At 37.3% G+C, this 18,968-nt stretch overlaps 1 protein-coding gene across 1 annotated transcript in view; it reads right to left on the bottom strand.

The window, feature by feature from the left end:
- Nucleotides 1-7,921: 7,921 nt before the first annotated feature.
- Nucleotides 7,922-18,968, bottom strand: part of LOC148945312 (protein aveugle-like) — a 49,141-nt gene continuing 38,094 nt past the window's right edge. Inside the window, exon 4 of the mRNA XM_089098616.1 lies at nucleotides 7,922-8,685. Coding sequence (XP_088954742.1) covers nucleotides 8,506-8,685 — 180 coding nt within the window. The 3' untranslated portion in view covers nucleotides 7,922-8,505. The remainder of the gene's footprint in view (nucleotides 8,686-18,968) is intronic.

The following is an 18,968-nucleotide window of genomic DNA, read 5'->3' as shown; positions in this document are numbered from 1 at the left end:
AATGGAGTTCTTTACTTTTCTTTCAAAAACTTATTTTGTGGAAAGTCTTTTTAATTAATCAATATAAAACTGGGCATCTTTTTATTCTAGTTGATATTATTTCATTCAATATTTTCTCCTCATCTCTTGCAGATTCATCTCATCTATTCGAGTGTCCACATGTTCTAAATTGGTTGCATTAGACTCAAAATATTTGGTTAAATCATGATAATAGCCTTTACAGATGATACAATCGCAGTAAAAAGATGTTTCTATTCCAGTATTTTCATCCATCATAGCTTAGTTTGAAATTAGCAGTGCGATTGCTTCTGTTAGCAGGTCTAAAAAATAAAGACAAGGTTAAGATTAAAGGTGTTTGTTGCTTACAGTTCACTTTTACACATCCAGAAAAGGGGGTCCTATGATATACCATGCTTTTTACAGTATCGGATGCACATATCACGACGAGGTATGTCCCTTGGTATCCACTGTGTGAAAAACTTAACTTCATCTTCAGGACAGTGATAAGCCCCTTCAAATTTGGGGCATTTAAACTCTGCAAAATTGAACAGTGGAATTCTGGGTGGTCATAATTTTGGACCAAAAGTTCGTAGGCACATTACCCTTTTCATACAATGCTTCAACTCCGAAAAAAGTGTATGTTTCTCTGACTTCTTCCTGAACTGTACACAGTTCTTTACAATTTTTGTTATAAAGGGTAATCAATCGGTCATAAGATCCCAGTCGGTTCAAATGTCATAACGTGGTTCTCCACAAGGTTTTATCATAGTCAAACATATTATACTTTCCAGTGACAACAGTCAATTTCTTCATGTTCTTCAGTCAATAACAAAAGTGCACACTCAAATATAACTCCACAAGATGAGGATTTCAACCCAATAAATTCAGTGTCACATTTTCTAATCATGTGTTTATCATTCCAATGTACAAATCATACTGATTGAAAACATGTAATAAACTAGGTACTGTCGATAATCAGCTACAAAGTACCACAAAGACAGCCGCGGAGAATAAAAAATACATGTGTGTGTTTGTGTGTGCGTGTGTTTGTGGGTATCTGTATGTGTGTTTGTGTATATCTGTCTGTGTGTCTGCATGTGGACTTTGGGGAAAAATCCTGCTCACCTCTTTCAGACTATGTTGAAAATTATGTTAACCTATCTCAGACTCTATTTCTTTTATTATTTCGAAAAAAATTTATTTTCAAAAATACAATAATAACATACTTTTCGCACTGTTTTCCCAAACTGGTTCAAATTATTGTTTTTAATATATTTCATAGTTGCATTTAAAGTATCATGTAGTCTGTGTATATCAATTGCCATAAGGTACACTTGTTCAAGATTGTCCCTTATATAATCGTAACATTCACAGTGGCTAAGGATTCATCGACACGGTAAAAAAAAGACCAAGGAATGGTGATATCAATAATGAGGAGTCTGGCAATATCAATGAAGCCGACAATTACATCGATAACCGGTCGAATGACTGTTTTGGACGTGGTGACACTCTCGCTCCCCCCCCCCGACATTGATTTAGGTGTCTGAATAAACGATATTGGCCTTCATGGTGACTTTTCGCCTCGAGCGCATGAAGACAAAGTCACGACTGACATGTTTATATTATCTTCATTTCGTATTTTTTAAGATATTACAAATGATTTTTTTGTGTTCTAAGTATAAAATCTAAGCCGATGCTTTGCTTTTCATTAAATTTTCTTTAATTTCCTTGGTGGTATTAGTGATCTTCTTGCTCATACTGTCAATGGTATTCAATATCGCGATTATACTCATCCCATTCAAGGGCTAGCAGATTCTCCTTCCTCATATTCTCAATGGTATTCAATATCTGGCGACTATACTCATCCCATTCAAGGGATAACCGATGCCCCCTTGGCATTTCTACTTCCTTTTAAAACGAGTTAGTCCAAAGACTGGAGTTGAGTCGTTTCAAACAGTTCGTGGTAGCGGACTGGAAGTAATTACTGACTCGGCCCAATAGTAACCGAAACTCTATAAAACAGAATTTTTTAAAGCAGTAGATACTTCAAAAGAATTGGCTTTTTATGCTGATTCCAAATAAATAAAAATAATTAAGTTTAATGTTTCCAATCAAATCTATGAGCCACAGAAAATTTGTCTGATTTTCGAAAAAAAGGAAACACCCCAAAAAGTCAAGCGATTTTAACGAAAATTACGCCATGAGATTCAACCTATCAGATAACCCTACTGTTGAGGTTTCAACATGCTGTCAACAAAATGTGGAATTTTGTTGTTTTTGACAGAAGAAAGATCACAGATGTGTGCTTATTATTATTATTATTTTCCGAGGCGTGATTGTATCAAGCCAATGGTCCTAGAATTTCGGAAAAGGGCTTACTCGAATAAAATCAAAAGTTTTAGTGCCCTTTTTAAGGGACTAAAAAGATTTAAGGACAACTAGCCCCCCTCTCACGCCTTTGGGATGATATGACCTCCCCCCCCCCCATAGTCCCTGGGGAAAGCTCTGTCAGTGACGCAATTTGCCAGTTGTTTACATACAGTATTTTCTATTTGAGAAATAAACGAAGTGTTTTTCTTCTTTTTTGGGAGGGGGGGGGGGGTTGCGGGGATGATTTTCCCTGGGCAGGCATGATTTGAAAAACCGTCACAAATTAAATTAAAAAAACAAGTTTTTTCAACTGAAAGTAAGGAGCAACATTAAAAATTATGACAAACAGAAATTATTCCGTATATGAGGTGATTACCCCTTCTCCAACCCTCGCTCTTTACGCTAATGTTTGGCTTTTTGTCACCATTCTTTAAGAAACGCTGCTCAAGCTCAAGGGCGTTGAATTTGATTGAAAGGTGTTGTTAAAGAGCTTCGAAAATTTAGCATAAAGAGCGAGAGTTGAGGGAGAGGCAGTTCCCCTTATATACGGAATAATTTCTTTTCGTTTTAATGTGGCTCCTTACTTTCAGTTCATTTTTTTCATTTAATTTACACCAAATTAGTCTTCAGCTTTGAATTGGATTGTTTACACACCGAGTCAGTGCCTAGTTGGCTTTTATACTGACTCAGGAGGCATGTTCTTACATCGTGCTAATCCGTAGCTTGGGCTTCGCTACTTTTTCACCGAGTCGAGACTAAAATCTTTTTGGTGCCATTCTCATCTGTAGCATGGACTTAATATATTTTTCGATTTTTAAGACGAAAATACAATGAAAAAAAAAACAATATTTAGCAAACATACCTAAATCAAGAGTGTTAATACCTAATTACAAAGTGCTTTTCGAAACCTAGAGGGAAATCCCCCCATTGCTGCCAAGATTTTTATTGTACGTTTTCCACCAGTCCAAAGCCAAATTCGGCTGATGACAAAATATTTTTTTAAGATAGCCCCTCCTCTTCCAACAGAGGTTAGATCAGGTGCATACAAAAAGAGGGATACTATGAGCCTGTAAGTTACATTGCGTCAGGTTCTATTGTATTTACACATGGCCTTCTTGTAGATTCTATGTTAAACTTGAAAAGAAAGAACTAGGACAGTGGATGAAACTACTAACCACGTTTGGCTCAGAACCAACGACGTCTTTTGATAGATACCCTGAAGGCTAGAATTGAAGAACTAGAGCCAGAAGACTAGGTACCCCCTATACCCCCCATCCGCACACACAGCTTATATTGACCCCAGAGGCATAGCTAGGGCTTTCAACGCCAGGAGGAAATGTCTGTTTTTGCCCCCTCCCCACCATCACCACCACAATGTGAGAATAAAAACCTCAGTTTAACGCCCACTCAGAGGCTAAACCCTTACCCCTCTCTAGCAACGCCACTGCCCAGACCCCTCAAAAGTATAACTAGAGCATTAGCCTATTACCTTCCATCAAGTCTGGTTGATATACTACGGTATCGCGGTATTAAACCCCTGTATAGGAAAGGTGATAAGAGTGAGTGTGGTAATTATAGATGCATTAGCCTGGTTTCTGTAGGTAGCAAATTACTGAGTATGATCATATTTTCTAAACTTGGAGATGCTCTATACAAAGTTTTAAGAGAATAATAGTGCGGTTTTCAGAAGGGTAGAGGATATGTCAACCTAATGTTCACTCTTAGGTTAGTAATTGAGAAGCGCATGAGCCACTAAACACATTTAGTCCTCAGTTTTATAGATTACGAGCAAGCGCTCGCTTCAGCTGATAGAAGAGCTGTAGCGAAGGTATTATCCTTGTATGATATACCAGACAGATGATTAGTGCTATGTACGAGAATAACATTAATACTGCTGCGGTTAAGGTAGGAAATGAGGTTAGCAGCTGGTTTCGTGTTAAATCAGGAGTTAAGCAAGGTTGTTTTATCCCCCTTTATATGAATCATTTTGATGGACTTTGTTTTAAGAAGCACAGGAAAGGCAATGGGAGAACACGGAATAAATTGGGGAAGGAAAACTTTCCTGAACTTAAATTATGCTGATGGTTTTAAGCATCCTACATGAAAGCATGAGCAAAATTAATGAATTTTGAGAGGTTTTGAGTTGGAAAAGTTGGAAAATTAACGTAAAGAAGACCAAGTCGCTAAGTAAGTGAAGATTAAAACGTGACGTTGGGTAAAGAAAAGATAGATCGAGTGGACAGCTTCGCTTACCTTCGTAGCATTATTAGTAAAGATGGTGGGAGCCGTGAAGATGTTAAAAGTGGAATAGCAAAGGCTTAGGGTGTTTTTTCACAGTTGAAAAAAAGTTTGGAAGAACAGGACGATAAGCCTGCGAGCCAAGATTTGAATATGGTAAGCTAAAGTGACAACAGTGGTCACATACGGTTCTGAGGCATGAGCGCTCCCAAGGTGGGATCAACTAGGTGTAGGGCCCGATTGGAAGTTCTTTGCAGGGCCCTTTCTATGTTTTTAATTTAAGCAATATATATATTAATATATATATATATATATATATATATATATATATATATATATATATATATATATATATATATATATATATATATATATAGGCCAAGCCAATTTGTTTGGAAATTGTGGAGGTGGCAATCCAATTGGACCAAGTAGGCAGCAACCTCCAAATAAATCACTTTTTTGCCTTCTTTTCAAGCGAGAAAATGGAGGGCTCCACAGTGAATACATACAACGTTGAAGGGTCCAATGACTTACAATTAACACTTGCGTAGTTGACGGCATCTTTGTATGTTCTTACTTTTTTTTTTGCCACAGTTTGTTGGTGCCAAAGATTGCGATGGCGTTGTTCTTCTAACGTGACAATTCTTTCCCCTTCACTTTCATTTTCGACACCTTCTGATTCTCACTGTCACTTTTCTTCCAACAGAACAGTATTTTTCTTCATTGTCATTTTTGACACCCTCTGATACTCGCTGTCAGGTTTCTGTTAACCCTACAATTCTTTGTTTTTCACTTTCATTTTTGAAATGTTCTCATTCCAGTTGTTGCTGGGAATTCTCCCTGCCGTTTATGTTCAAACAGCATATTTCTTTGTTCTCGCTATCGTATATCTTCTAACCTCATATTTCTTTATTCTTTATTTTATCTTTGATTCGTTCTGATCCTCAATGTCATATGTCTTATAACCGCATATTTTTGTTCTTCAATTTTGTTTTGAGTCGTTATAATTCTCGTTGCCACTTATCTTTTAGCCTCACATTTCTTTTTCTTTATTTTCGTTTACTATTGCTTCAGATGTTTTTTCAATGTCCATTGCCTTAGCTGCTCGGATTGGTCTTGTCACTTTGGATGGTCTATGTTGTTCATTTCCACCCGTACATTTACATTTATCAGGTCGTTCTCTTAATCTTGTCCCATTTGATGGTCCAGTTTGTTCATTTTGAGCTCACGTTTTTGTCCTTTTCTGTCTTCATTTTAAGCTAAAGTTAATTATTTTTATTTGTCTTCTAGACGTTATGAAGGTACTGAAAATGCCTTTTGAAATGTAAATCACAGATTATAGAAAAAAATGTTCATTTTGATGCCAGCGCGGGGCCCGATTGGGCCTAATCGCTCCAATCGCCCTTTATGCGGGTCTGGCGCTCCGTAAAACAGAAGAAGATTTGCTAGATGCTTTCCAGAGAAATTGTTTAAGGATTATTTTGGGTAGCCGACTGACTGGCCGTATTTCGAAGGGTAGGCTGTACGGAAAGTGTTGTTGAATACCAGTTTCTAGGGCTATAGTGAGAGAAAGGTTGAGATGACAAGGGCACGTTTTGCGGATGAAAGATTGGCCTTTTTGGCCAACCGTCTGGGGCTAAACAGAAAGCAGGTCGTCCGCGGTTGGAGTGGGAGGATGTCGTAAAGAAAGATTTAAGGGAAATGGGAACTACCTGGGAGGTTGTAAAGAAGCGAGGTTTTGAACAGCTTAGGATGGAGGAGGAGCGTGAGTATCAGTGTTGGCGTCAGGCGGCTTGGTGCTGCGGTGAGTTGTTAGTAGTAGCAGTAGTACTACGGTATTTGTTCTGAAGACAATAATTAAGGATCTCACTGCCTCTACTGAAGTCAAATTTTTAAACAAGATTGGGTGGGATGTAACAAACCCTTTTCATGGGCGGCCTGAAGGAAACAACTCATGCTCTTCCCTCCATGGCGGTTGGATTGCGTTCACATCCTAAAAGAGCTAGAAGAACAATCTCAAAAGGAACAAATAGGACACATACTATTAGTTTCAATTAAGCTTGGATAAGATCCTACAACCCAATCTGCCTGATGTCGTAATGACAAGAATATAGCGGCCTCCGCCAAAAACTGTCAGAGTGTGTATGGACCCTCAAAAGGTATAGATTGGACATAATTTTCCTTTCGAATAAGTGGGATTGAAATCGAGCAGCCACTTACGCTAGATGTCTTTACAGCAAGAATGGGAATCCCCACTCTGTTCCTCCTCGGAAAGATCACATCGGATTTAGTTCCGAAAACGGCACAACTAGCACCCTAGCTCTTACTTCCTACATATTTTGGAAATAAGTCATATCAATTTCCATGTCATATCAATGACATAATTGTACTAGGACATTATACTATTCTTACTTTCCACCAACTTTGGATGAGATCCGAGAATATTCGGCATATCCTCCGAAAAGATTGGGTGAAGTTTTCTTCTGCAAAATGCCTAACAGGTACATTATTTCTTACTTCCCAACAAGTTTGGTAGAAATACAAAAATCCATTCTTATGGACGTCCTAATGATGGAAATCTAGGGATGTCCCTCCTTTGCAATTTAAATTGTGTCCAGAGTCCAGACACATCCCAAAGTAAACCTAAATTTTTCACTAAATCTTAGTTCTGATCAAGTTTGATGAAGATCAAACAACCGTTTGTGGTAGACGTGCCAATAATAAGATTCCAGAAAGTCTCCTTCTCTTCCTCATCTTTTAGAATGATCGCATCTGGAGTTCATTCGGTATACCTACGGGTCCAAGCTTTACATGCGTAAGAAATATCAGAAAAATCAACAAAGATAAAGAAAGGACTTTGGGATATCCAAATTGACCTTTCTAGAATTATTTCCTAGAAACCGAGAAAAGATACAGGGGTTTCGATCTCCAAGAAATAATTCCATGTTCTACACGAATCTAAGGCTGTATAAAAATTTACTTTCCAGGCCACAACAAAAGCACTTAATAGACTAAAAGAAAAAACAACTATTTTTTTCTGAGTAATTACTAGAAAATTTACCAGCTTCAGATGAATTTTCTTCGCCGTTCCACGATCCAAACAAAATCACAATTCGAACCATAATACAATTTCAAATTCCCAATCCTTACTGTTATTGGGCTGAGGACAGCCGATCATAAAAAAACCACGAATCCAGTAGTTTTGTTCAGCAACAGCAACTATACCAAAATTTAAAAAGTATCGTAAAAATAATGCCAGACTTGCCTGCAACTGAGTCATTCTCTAAGCAAGATACATAAATATTTTCACAGCCCATTTTCAGGATTTAATAAGGAAAAAGAACATATAAAACACTATAGCACATATACCTCTATACCTGCATACAAGAAGGGAAGAGGGACGTTGTTGCTCCAACAACGGTCAGAGATCTTCTCTCAAGAAATTTTAGAAGCAGAGAAGCGTTGAAATGTACATTAATCAAGGTATTTAGAATTAGAAATGTTCGAAATTTTTACTATTAAAAAGAAAAAGAATTAGACATTCACAAATACAACTTTAACTTCTTTTAAATTTGTTTAGGAACATAAAAAAAATTGAAAGGAAGAAAAGAAAGTTTTTTTTTAACTTAAACAGGCTTAAGAAAAAATATCCTAAAAAGAATATCCAGTTTGTAGGTCTTGGCACATAATAGGAACATCCTTCATCGATCATTGATTTTTGACGACCGCTTGAATTAGATTAAATATGCATTGAATAGCTATTTTTGCTCATTTTCCGTCTTTGATCTCAGTTTTATAGCGAGAAAGGAATTGAGTGAGTGAAACCAACTTACAAAGTAAATACAACTAGAGAAACGAGAATAAAAATCCGAGATTGAAAAGCACACTAATTTTGTGTTATGGAGCCCATACCAGGTCTTTCTTCTTTTCAAATTCTCTCAACTCCATAATATCCGCCTTCAACTTCAACTTCATAATTTGTCTCCATATTTCTTGTACATGTTCATTGTTAACCATGCCCATTTCCCTGATCGTTACTTCATTTAGTTGGAGCAAGGAGCTTCCTGATATCCCATGCTATAAATAAGAGAACATATTTGAAAATGATTTGAATTCATTAGAAAGCATTTAAATATAACAAGTAGTAGAGAAAAGATACGTAATAAGGGGTCAAACCCCGGGTAAATGGCAAAAAAAAATGTTCCTTGCACCAAAATGTTAGGATAATAAGGCTAAAACCATACCAGGGCTGCCACAGGCTCAAGGAGTCCGAAATTCGGATCTCAGGGACTTTTTTCGGCAGAAAAAAGGACCAATAGCGACCCTTCTGGTAGCGAAAACTGACTAATAGGAACCTGATCCAACTGTTGTTTATCGTACAAATGTAGCCTCACCATCTTCTGGAAACACATGGATAATATCAAGATGATCAGACCCCTTGGCTTTTCATATGGTTTTTCCCAAGATTCTTTTTTTTCTTGATTTTCAACTACGAAAGTTAAAAATCTGAGAAATACACAAAATAACTACTTTGATTAATGACCAGAAAATAATCACAAGACCACGACATTTCAAAATCAATTCTTTTTTTTTGCTGTTTTATTTTTGTTTTGGCCTTTCTTCCTTTAGACCTTCAAACGTGCAGTTATCACCAACTGCCTTTACTTCTGCATATACGCATATACGTACTTGAGTACTTTCAACAGCTGTTGACTCCTTTTCTGTTTGGTGTGCAACAAAAGTGACCCATCCAACATGGTTTGGGAGGGCGAAATTTTAATCAAGTCAGTAGAACTAGCAATGTCATTTCCGATCGCAAATGCCTATGCAGAATCTTGAATTCCTCTTTTTCGCTGGATCTTTAGCTTTACTCGGTATGGTGTAGCTTTACTGTCGCATTTTCCGGCTCGCTACGAACCCGTTTTCTCGTATGCGAACATATGTGTTCCTGAGAGGCAAAGTCTAGACGCTAATTGAACTTTAACATAGTTTTAGGCCCACGAATCGACTTTTCTAAGACATTATTTTCTAGCTGAGAGCTAGATATACATGGCTAAGAAAATTTAGCTCCGACTCTTACTACGAGTTGTCAAATTGATAGAATTTAGTGGGACAACTTTTAACTTCAATAGGGGTATCATATTACAGTTTCTTCAAAAATTGCATGTTTCGGTCACAAACATGCAATTTCTAATCATCTCCCAGGGACTCCCATAGATTGTTTTTCAATCTTATTTCCAAAATACCTCCCAGAGACTATGTTTACCAGCTCACACCCCGCATATTAATCTCTCAACTTCTGGCAAGTTCAGTACCTCAGAACCCACTTGTGAAAACATACGAATTATAGCTGAAATGCTCAGAAAATACGTGCCCCCTCTCCATATATCTGAAACATGACTGATATTTCATAGTCAAGAATTTTTGTCCGTATTTTAAGATTTGTTTCATACTTTTTTTTTTTTACTATTGTCTCGGTAAGGCCAGTACATGAAAATTCAACTTCACAGACAGAGTGGCAAAGCGATATTGGGGCGTTACCGGCCAAGCGTTACATTGGCCAAGGGGGGCAAATACAATTGGAGTAGGCTTGTCTCGAATTTTGGGGCTTTACAAGGACGGAGGAGGCCATGCCTCCTCCGGGAGTTTTACTCCTCATGGTATAGTGTTGCTTTCTTGTCGTATTTGCAGGATTGCTACGCGCCATTTTTTTTTATAAGACAAGTCGATAATCTTTTCTTTTTTCTATGAGGTTTGTTTTCTGACACGCAAACATTTTAAGATATACTAGAAAAGACATACTTTTTCTGTATTCTCACATTTTGAATTTCGTATTAGGACCCTAAGACTTTCTCATATTTGAAAACCTTTTTTTACGTTTTCATACACATTTGGGGGCCATTTTGACTAAGGGCATAATAGGCGTTTAGTCTATAGAAATGGGGGCCAGGCTTTGGTACATCTTGGCGGAGACCGCACCATTTTATGTCATTCCCAAATTTTTTTTTTCATTCCTTGTCTTTTTCAAGAGCTTTATGTTTTACCACGGACATGCGACCGAATTAACTGGAACGGATTTAGCTTATGCTAATCCGCCTTTGGTCGTTAATCGTTAGGATTTTTTACCTTTCAGGGGACTTCCTATGTAGCCCCACTCTCTTTTTTGGTAGCTAGTTCCGGGGGATTTTCTAGATAGAGCCTCTTTTTTTGCTTAAAATACACCCGACCATTTCTAGCAGGGAAGATTTTGAGGGTTTTAACCGATTTTCTTCTGTATATTAAGATTTCTTTCATATTTTTTGTTTACTATTTTATCGATTTAATAAGGCCAGTACACGCAAATTCAACGTCACAGACAGAGTGGCAAGGGGATATTTGGGCGTTACCAGCAAAGCGTTACATTGGTGGAGGGGGGTCAATACACTTGGAGTAGGCTCGTCTCGAATTTGGGGGCGTTATATGGACGGAGGAGGACATGGGGCATAGCCTTTTCATAATTTTCAGGTAGTTCTTACCCTACGTGGTATTTGTTGCTTTCCTGTCGTATTTACAGGATTGCTACAAGCCATTTTTTTCTAAGACTTTACGATAATATTTTTTTTCTTTCTATGAAATTTGTTTTCTGAAACACAAACATTTTAAGATATACTATAAAAGACATACTTTTTCTGTATTCTCACACTTCGAATTCCGTATTAGAACCCAACACTTTCCCGGATTTGAAAATCTTGTTTTACATTTTCATCCACATCTGGAGGCCATTTTGATTAAGGGCATACTAGGCGTTTAGACTATAGAAATGGGGATCGAGCTTCGGTATACCTTGGCGGACACCGCAACATTTTATCGCATTCTAAGCTTTTTTTTTTATTTCTTATCTTTTTCAAGAGCTTTATATTTTATCGGGAACATGCGACCAAATTGTCTCGAACGGACTTAGCTTGTGCAGCTCCGTCTTTGAAAGGTAAGTGAGGTAACATATGGTGTTTTCAACCCATTTCAAAGAGCTTATTACCTTTCGCGGTATATCGTACCTTTCTCATTGTATTTTCATACTACGCGTCATTTATTTTCCAAGACTAGACGATAATCCTTTCTTCTTTCTATGAAGTTTGTTTTCTGACACGCAAACATTCCAAGATATACTAATATACTTTTTTCTCTATTCTCATATTTTTTTTGAATTTCGTGTTAGGAGCCTAACACTTTCTCAGATTTAAAAAAACTTGTTTTATATGTTCATACACATCTGGGGACCATTTTGACTAAGAACAAACAGGGCATTTCGGCTATAGAAATGGGGGCCGACCTTCGGGGAGACTGGGGCACCTCCGTGCACTTTTTAATCAAAGTTACCTGTTTCGGCTTGTGCGCGGTATCGGAACTTCGTATTTGGCACCAGATAAGCTTAGCCATTTGGACAGAGCCTGGAAGAGTTTAAGGGAAAATATGCAAGCGCTGCTAAGTAGTTGACGTTTTCCCTGGGTCCTTAAAATGTCCGTAACTGTCCCTATAAAGGGGCAGCTTCGCACAGGTGTAGGGGTAGCTCCAGACATGCTTTCAGATTCTGTATTCTTCAGATATAGGATACAAAAGTAAATATAAAAGAAAAACGGTTCATAGTTATCAAACTTAAATCACTCAGCGGATATGATCCAACCAAAGACCTGCAAAAACATAAGTAGCTTGGACCCAAGAAGTTTCACCATGTCGAGTCACCTCCAGCTTCTTCACGACATCTTCAAACGATACCGATGCCTTGTCTTCAATATCGGGAAAGTGAAATCGAGCAGAGGCTTTCTTTCTCCGTAGAAAAGAAACCTGAAACTCCCTGTTCACAATATCAGTCTCCAAGATCTTTGCTGCATAAAGAACAAAATCTTCCTTAAGCTGAAGCCTCACTAGCACAAATTCGTCAACCTTGGTCTTTTCTGGAATGAATGAAACTTCACTTTCAGTTTCAGGTATCTCACAGTCGACCCTGCATGGAGGCTTTCATCTGAAGAGTCATGGGAAAAGATTTCCGAAGGGAAGGAAGGTTCTCTTATCGTTGACAACTCTTGCTCCTTGCTCTTTGCCAGTTTCACTCTTTTCCTACCAGTTTTCTTTGCTGACTTTGCTTGCGCTCTTTTCTCCAGATCTTCATTCTCTGGCGTATCCGTTAAAATTCTCGTTTTGCCAACTCAAGTCCAATTCACAGTTAGCTTTCTTGGTTTATCCTTCGAGAATGGAAAAATGTCTTCTGTATTGACATCATGTTTGGGTCCTGGTGGTTGCTCTAAAGCCGAGGAATTCAGGACAGATCAGCAACTGCTTCCAAAGTATCCCCAGACTCTACCCTATCAGTGACTTCTCCAGTGGTATTTGGTCTGTCTGAGACCTTAGCGGCGATGAAGTCTGCATCAGTGAACACTGATCTTGAAAATGGCCATATTCCTGGTTTTGAAAACCCCGACGTGATGTTGTTCGGAGTAAACACTAGGGGATAAGCTTGACAAACTAGGTTTGCGGTGTGAGCTATTTGAAATCTTTCGTGTTCAAGTTCTTTATTAATCAATAAAAAAATTTTTTTGACAAAACTATCAAATTAATTACCCACAGTGAGAATAACTCGTGTGTGGGTTTATATACACTCAACGAAAAATAACTAATACTATCTCCAGATACCAGAATAAAAACATTGCTCTTCAACTCTCCGTACGGTAACAACAAACAAAATCCGCAAAAAATCAAAGTAACCAAATAAATAAAATGAAATGAGAAGCATCCACCCCAAAAAATAAATCAAATTAATAATTACTAATTAAATGATTCATTAATCTAATTTTATTATTAACCAATGAATTATTCAAATATATAAAACTATGAAATTTATTCCAAATATATATAATACTATGCCTTGTTTAAAAAAGTGACCTTTCATATTTTATTAAATCCTGACGGACAACAGAAATGCCACGGGTCCAATATGTAAGCAAAACCTGATTATTATCCTGAAAAAATTATTATGCAAATAAAAATACTCAGGCAAAAGACCTTGAACGTGTTTAATCATATAAAGAGCAGAATAGAATGAAGGGAAAAGATCGAGTGGAAGGATATTTCAAATTTTATACCTACTTTTGCTGACGATTTACCAGGGTAAGAAAACAGGCTAGGCAGGAAATTTTTCAATAGATGCAGAGCTTTATTTTGTTGCCTCTGAAGAGGAAAAATATGAGTTTTAAAAGTATTCAAAAAATAATGGGACAGTAATTTATATATGAATGCACTAGAGAATGATAAAGAGATTTTAGGGAAAAAAACGGCAGAACAAATTTCAGATGATTCATCATACCAATATTTCTTGCCCGTTTCATTCAAAGATAAATTGCATGGCTTTTAAATAATAAACTTGAATCCATTATTATACCGAGATACTTAATATCATCAACTCTTTCAATTTCAATGGGTAGGCTTTGAATATTAATCATCATAATTTCCGGTGCTGTTTTCCCAGTACGAGAGAAGATGATGAATTTTGTCTTAGTACAATTAATAGTCAATTTATTTCTCGAAAACCATAAGATAAGCCTCAACAGTGCTGATTCCAACCTAAGCTTCAAAGATCTAGAGTCAGGGCTGCTGACATTGCATGCCGTGTCATCTGTGAATAATATGCTAAGGCCAATATCATTGATGCTATTACTGATATCATTAAAATAGATAAGAAATAGCACTGGACCCAAAATAGAGCCTTGTGGGACTCCAACTGACTGAGATTGAGATACTGATGAGGAAGAAGTATCACATCCTTCTACATACTGATTTCGGTTTTTTAGGTAAGACATTACTAAGTCATTAACTGGGCCTCTTATGCCACAGTTATCAAGTTTAGTATGCAATATTTTATGGGAAATCGTATCAAATGCCTTTTTAATGTCAATACAAATTGTAGCAGGAATATCACCTTTGTCGAGGGCGTCATGAACAAACTGAGTCATTGCCATAATAGCATGCTCAGTAGAGTGAGACTTCCGGAACCCAAATTGCATCGGACTAAAAAATTCAGATCTCATTAGAAAGCTGACTATACGGTTATATAGGCACTTTTCAAGCAGCTTCCCGAAAGTAGACAGGATCGAAATCGGCCGATAGTTTGTTGGGTTCTTCGGGTCTCCTCCTTTATACAAAGAGATAATTCTTACAGACTTGAAACAAGAAGGAAATCTTCCGGTTTTAAAACAGAGGTTGAACACATGGGAAAGCGGGTTTACAATATTTGGTGCTATGCACTTAATCAGATTAGTCAATTACCCATCGGTCCCTTGCGAAGATCCATTCTTAAAAAGGTTTGTTGTAAGTAAAAGCTCATCTGGGGTTACAGGAGTAAGAAAAATGGAGCAATTGAGAGACGGGGGGTAGATATGATTGAAAGTCCTCTCCAGTTTCATTATCCAGATGATAGGCCAGGTTGTTCCCAGCAGTTGATGCGGTTTCCTTGCCAATTTTTGCAAAGTGTATATTTAATGCATTGATAACTTCCACTTTCCCTGTAGCCAGTTTAGTTCCATCTTCAGCTATTAATTCCTCAGGAAGATCATGGGTCTTATGTTTTCCTAAGCACTTATTAATTTTTTGCAATGTTTTCTTTGGAGACCCTTCTGCTTCAACAAATGCTTCGGCGAAGTAATGGCTTTTTGCTGCTCTTAAAACTTTTGTTAAACAGTTTTTGTATCTGCAAAATTTAGCTAATTTAGCTTCAGATGGATTCATTGAGTATGCCTTGTATAATAGATTTTTATTTTTTATTGATACCAGCAGTCCAGGAGATATCCAAGGCTTAATCGGGTTTATACTATTTCTTCTTGATATTTGACGGAAAGGGAAAGCATTATTGAAACAACGTTTAAACTGATTCACAAAACATTCAGCAGCAAAATCAGGGTCCGAAGACTCTAAGCAAGAAGAAAAGTCACTTGAAGAAAGCAATACTTTAAGTTTACTTAAGGAGTTTCTATTAGTCATCCTCATTTCTTTTCGTAAGCCTATTAAACTCTGTAATCAAGTGAAAGTCGGTCAAAAGCACCAAATAGCCTCAAAAATCTTCAACAACCACATCCCAAGACTTTAGTTCCAGATTCATAAGCAAACTGTAAATGACGGAAGTAGAATATTTCTTTAATTCTTCTTGGGACTCCGTAAGCTGGTAAGAGACCACCGGATAAGCAAACTGATAACAAGTCAGCCCCGTCAGAAGATATTCCGTGGAAATTACCACTTGAATTATTATAATTATATAAATCAATATTAAAGTCACCCATGAAAACTATTTTCGGATACTTTTTCGAGGCAATAAGCACAAAATCATCAAGAAGTTCCATGAATTTTGAAGCAGGAGAACTTGGAGGCCGGTAAAAAACACAACACAAAATTTTCATACCCTTTACATCCATTTTAACTGCCAAAAATTGAAACACCATTTCAAGATATGGGTGATCACAGTCGCTCACCAGATCTGACTGAATTTTTGACTTAATGAAAAAACCTACTCCTCCCAGTTTTATATTAATCCAATTCCTATGAAAAAAAGTCTAATAATGTTTATTAATAAATGACATTGTCGAATCATTTAGAAACGTCTCAACAAAGGCAAAGACATCTATAATATGATGAGAAATAAACAGAGATATTCTACCAAAAATATTTAGTAACCTGTGACAATCCAAAAATATTATTATAAAATTAGAGCCTTTATTAAAAACATGGGTGGGGAGTAGATATTTATTTTTTGGGATAGAATGAACCATCACATCAAAAACATCATCATCATTACATAAATTCTCAAATATTTTACCTAAATCAAGGGTGTGCTCCTCAAAATTACGAATTCTATTATCCATTATCTCGATGCTGGGTATACTTATTGACAAAAAGTGACTTACCAACCATACGGAGAGTTAAAAGAGACACAATTGTAACCAGAACTTCATCTTTAAGAGATAAACATAAACAAAAACTAGAATTTTATAACATGAAAACCTTACGTAAGAAAGATCAGGAATAGTGTTGCACAAAGTAAGGCAATCCAATATAACAGTTTTGATAACAAAAAAAAAACAAAATAAGAAAAAAACCCGTAATACTCATTATGATACTTTTGCGAATGGGACTCCGAAAATAAAATAATCATGATCCTCAAACGATCATAAATTATCAAATAACTTTACAACCAGACCACTAAACACACAATAAAAAAATACTCCACAAAATCATATAAATCAAAACTCAGAATACTACTATCCAATTCAGTTATTGATCAGCTCTCCCCCATATCACCGAACCATTTTTTTTTTATCTCAAGCCATACGTGGGTTCCTTTATTTTTAACCCGAGAAGCAATAATCATTCCAGACTCCTTCATCTCTTTTGCTTTAGTGAGGAATCCTGTGCGTAAAGTGTTAAGTGCTGGAGGAAGTTCCGTGCAAATTCTTATTCCAGAGCCCTTAAGCTTGGATATGTTTTGCATAACTAAATACGCTTCAGCTTCATTCCTGAGCCTAATTAGCACTGGATTAACTGCCGGTTTACGTGTCTGACTTTGATTACGGCGTCTATTCGTTATATTAACAGTTTTTCCACCTAAGCGGTAACATTTGTTAATTGACAAAGATGACTCAATTTTTAAGGTATTCTTAAGTAGATCTTTCACGTGAGCTTCAAGGGATTGATTCGGATTAATATCTGTAAGTAAGCCGTGTATGATCAAGTTCGAACTTCTTTCTTTTACTTCAATTAGTAGCATTTGACGCTCGAGCAACGAGTTCTTCTGCTTTTGCTCTTCCAGTGATCTTTCTAAGTCGGATATTTTTCTATCTCTCTTTAAAGCGTCATCTTTAACTCCCGTATCTAGGAAGACAAATTGTTTACTGCAGTTATTAAATCTGCCTGCTTACTAACTACTCGGTCTAGTTTTTCGATTTGTTGATCATTCGCTGGGTCGAACTTGACTTGAGATCCTGTAATATTAATTATATAATTTGGCGATATGCCCGAACACAATTTTTTTTTTTTTTTTTTAAACAAAATTAAACTAGACTTACTTAAAAGGGGGGTTTTTTACTACCCCCCGAAAAATCCAAATAACGTGTTTTTTAAATAAAAATTTATTTTGAATCAACTACAGTTCAGGTATCCAGTAATTGCGCAATTTTAATCCTTTCATTCACTCAAATGTTTTTCAATTAGGATAGCTATCTATTTCATATTTTGGTCTTCACAGTACAGGAGCTAGATTCATATTGATGGTTTATCTGCCCCTTGCCGAACTTAGCCTTCAGATACGCCTTGAACGGACCATAGACAGATATATCTAAGTGCTGCATTTTGTGGCTGCAGTGTGGTGGAAATATGAGAAGCACTACTCCATTCTCTTTTGCATATAGAACTGCCTCTAAATAAATATGGCTTTCATGGTTATCGAGGATGAGCAACACCGGATTCTCCTTGTCGCATCGAGTGTGCTTGAGGAAGTGCTTCATAACTTCTAAGAAGTTCGGTCCAGTCATCCAACCAGACTGAAAAGCTAACCCAAGGCTACCAGGTGGTGCTTCATGGAGCATGTGTTCTCTGAAGTGCACGCGTGGGAACACAAACGCGGGGGGGGGGGGGGCAGTGTTACTGATGGCATTAACGATGCAACACATTGTAACTAACTCACCCCCGCTCAGCAGCAACGGCCTTGCCCACTTGCTTTATACCAGATTTCGCTATGACTTTAGGGCTATCATTGACAGTTGTTATTCTGGTTTCGTCTGGATTGTACACTCGCTCAGGTGTGAAGCGGTACCAATTGTATAAAGCTTCAATATTATTCATGAACGAGTTCACATTGAAGAGATTGAATCCTGAAGCCCTGGCCAGGCTGGTGTTCTCAAGTTTCCTAGGACTCAGCTCTGGATGACGTTTCATAAATCTATATGACCAGTCATATGTGGCTGCACACTTCATCCTAGTTCTTGGGATAAGAGACCCTCAGCTTCACTGCATATTGATATGCCAACTTCTGAGTTTGTGCTAAGGTCAAACCACAGTGAAGTTCGCAGGAACGAAGAAGGTGAGTCTTAAGTTTTTCCTCTTGATCGTCAGTGAAAACCTGGCGGGTGGAATATTTTCTTCGTTTCAAATTGGCTGATCTGGCTATTCCGTCATCCACACTAATCCCATTGGCTGATTTTGACTTCTTCAAGCGATCAAATAATGTTGAAGCAGCTATTCCATGGGTCTTGGCCGCTTTTCTGACCGAATCTCCATCTTGTATGGCTCTTAGCCCTTGTTGGATAGCTTTTTCGTTTGGCTCGGACTTAGTAGGGATATAATTT

This window comes from Artemia sp. Qi Xiang Cuo, chromosome 13 (assembly GCF_049724085.1).
Source record: "Artemia sp. Qi Xiang Cuo chromosome 13, ASM4972408v1, whole genome shotgun sequence".
Classification (NCBI taxonomy): domain Eukaryota; kingdom Metazoa; phylum Arthropoda; class Branchiopoda; order Anostraca; family Artemiidae; genus Artemia; species Artemia sp. Qi Xiang Cuo.
This window is presented reverse-complemented; position numbering and strand designations above follow the sequence as displayed.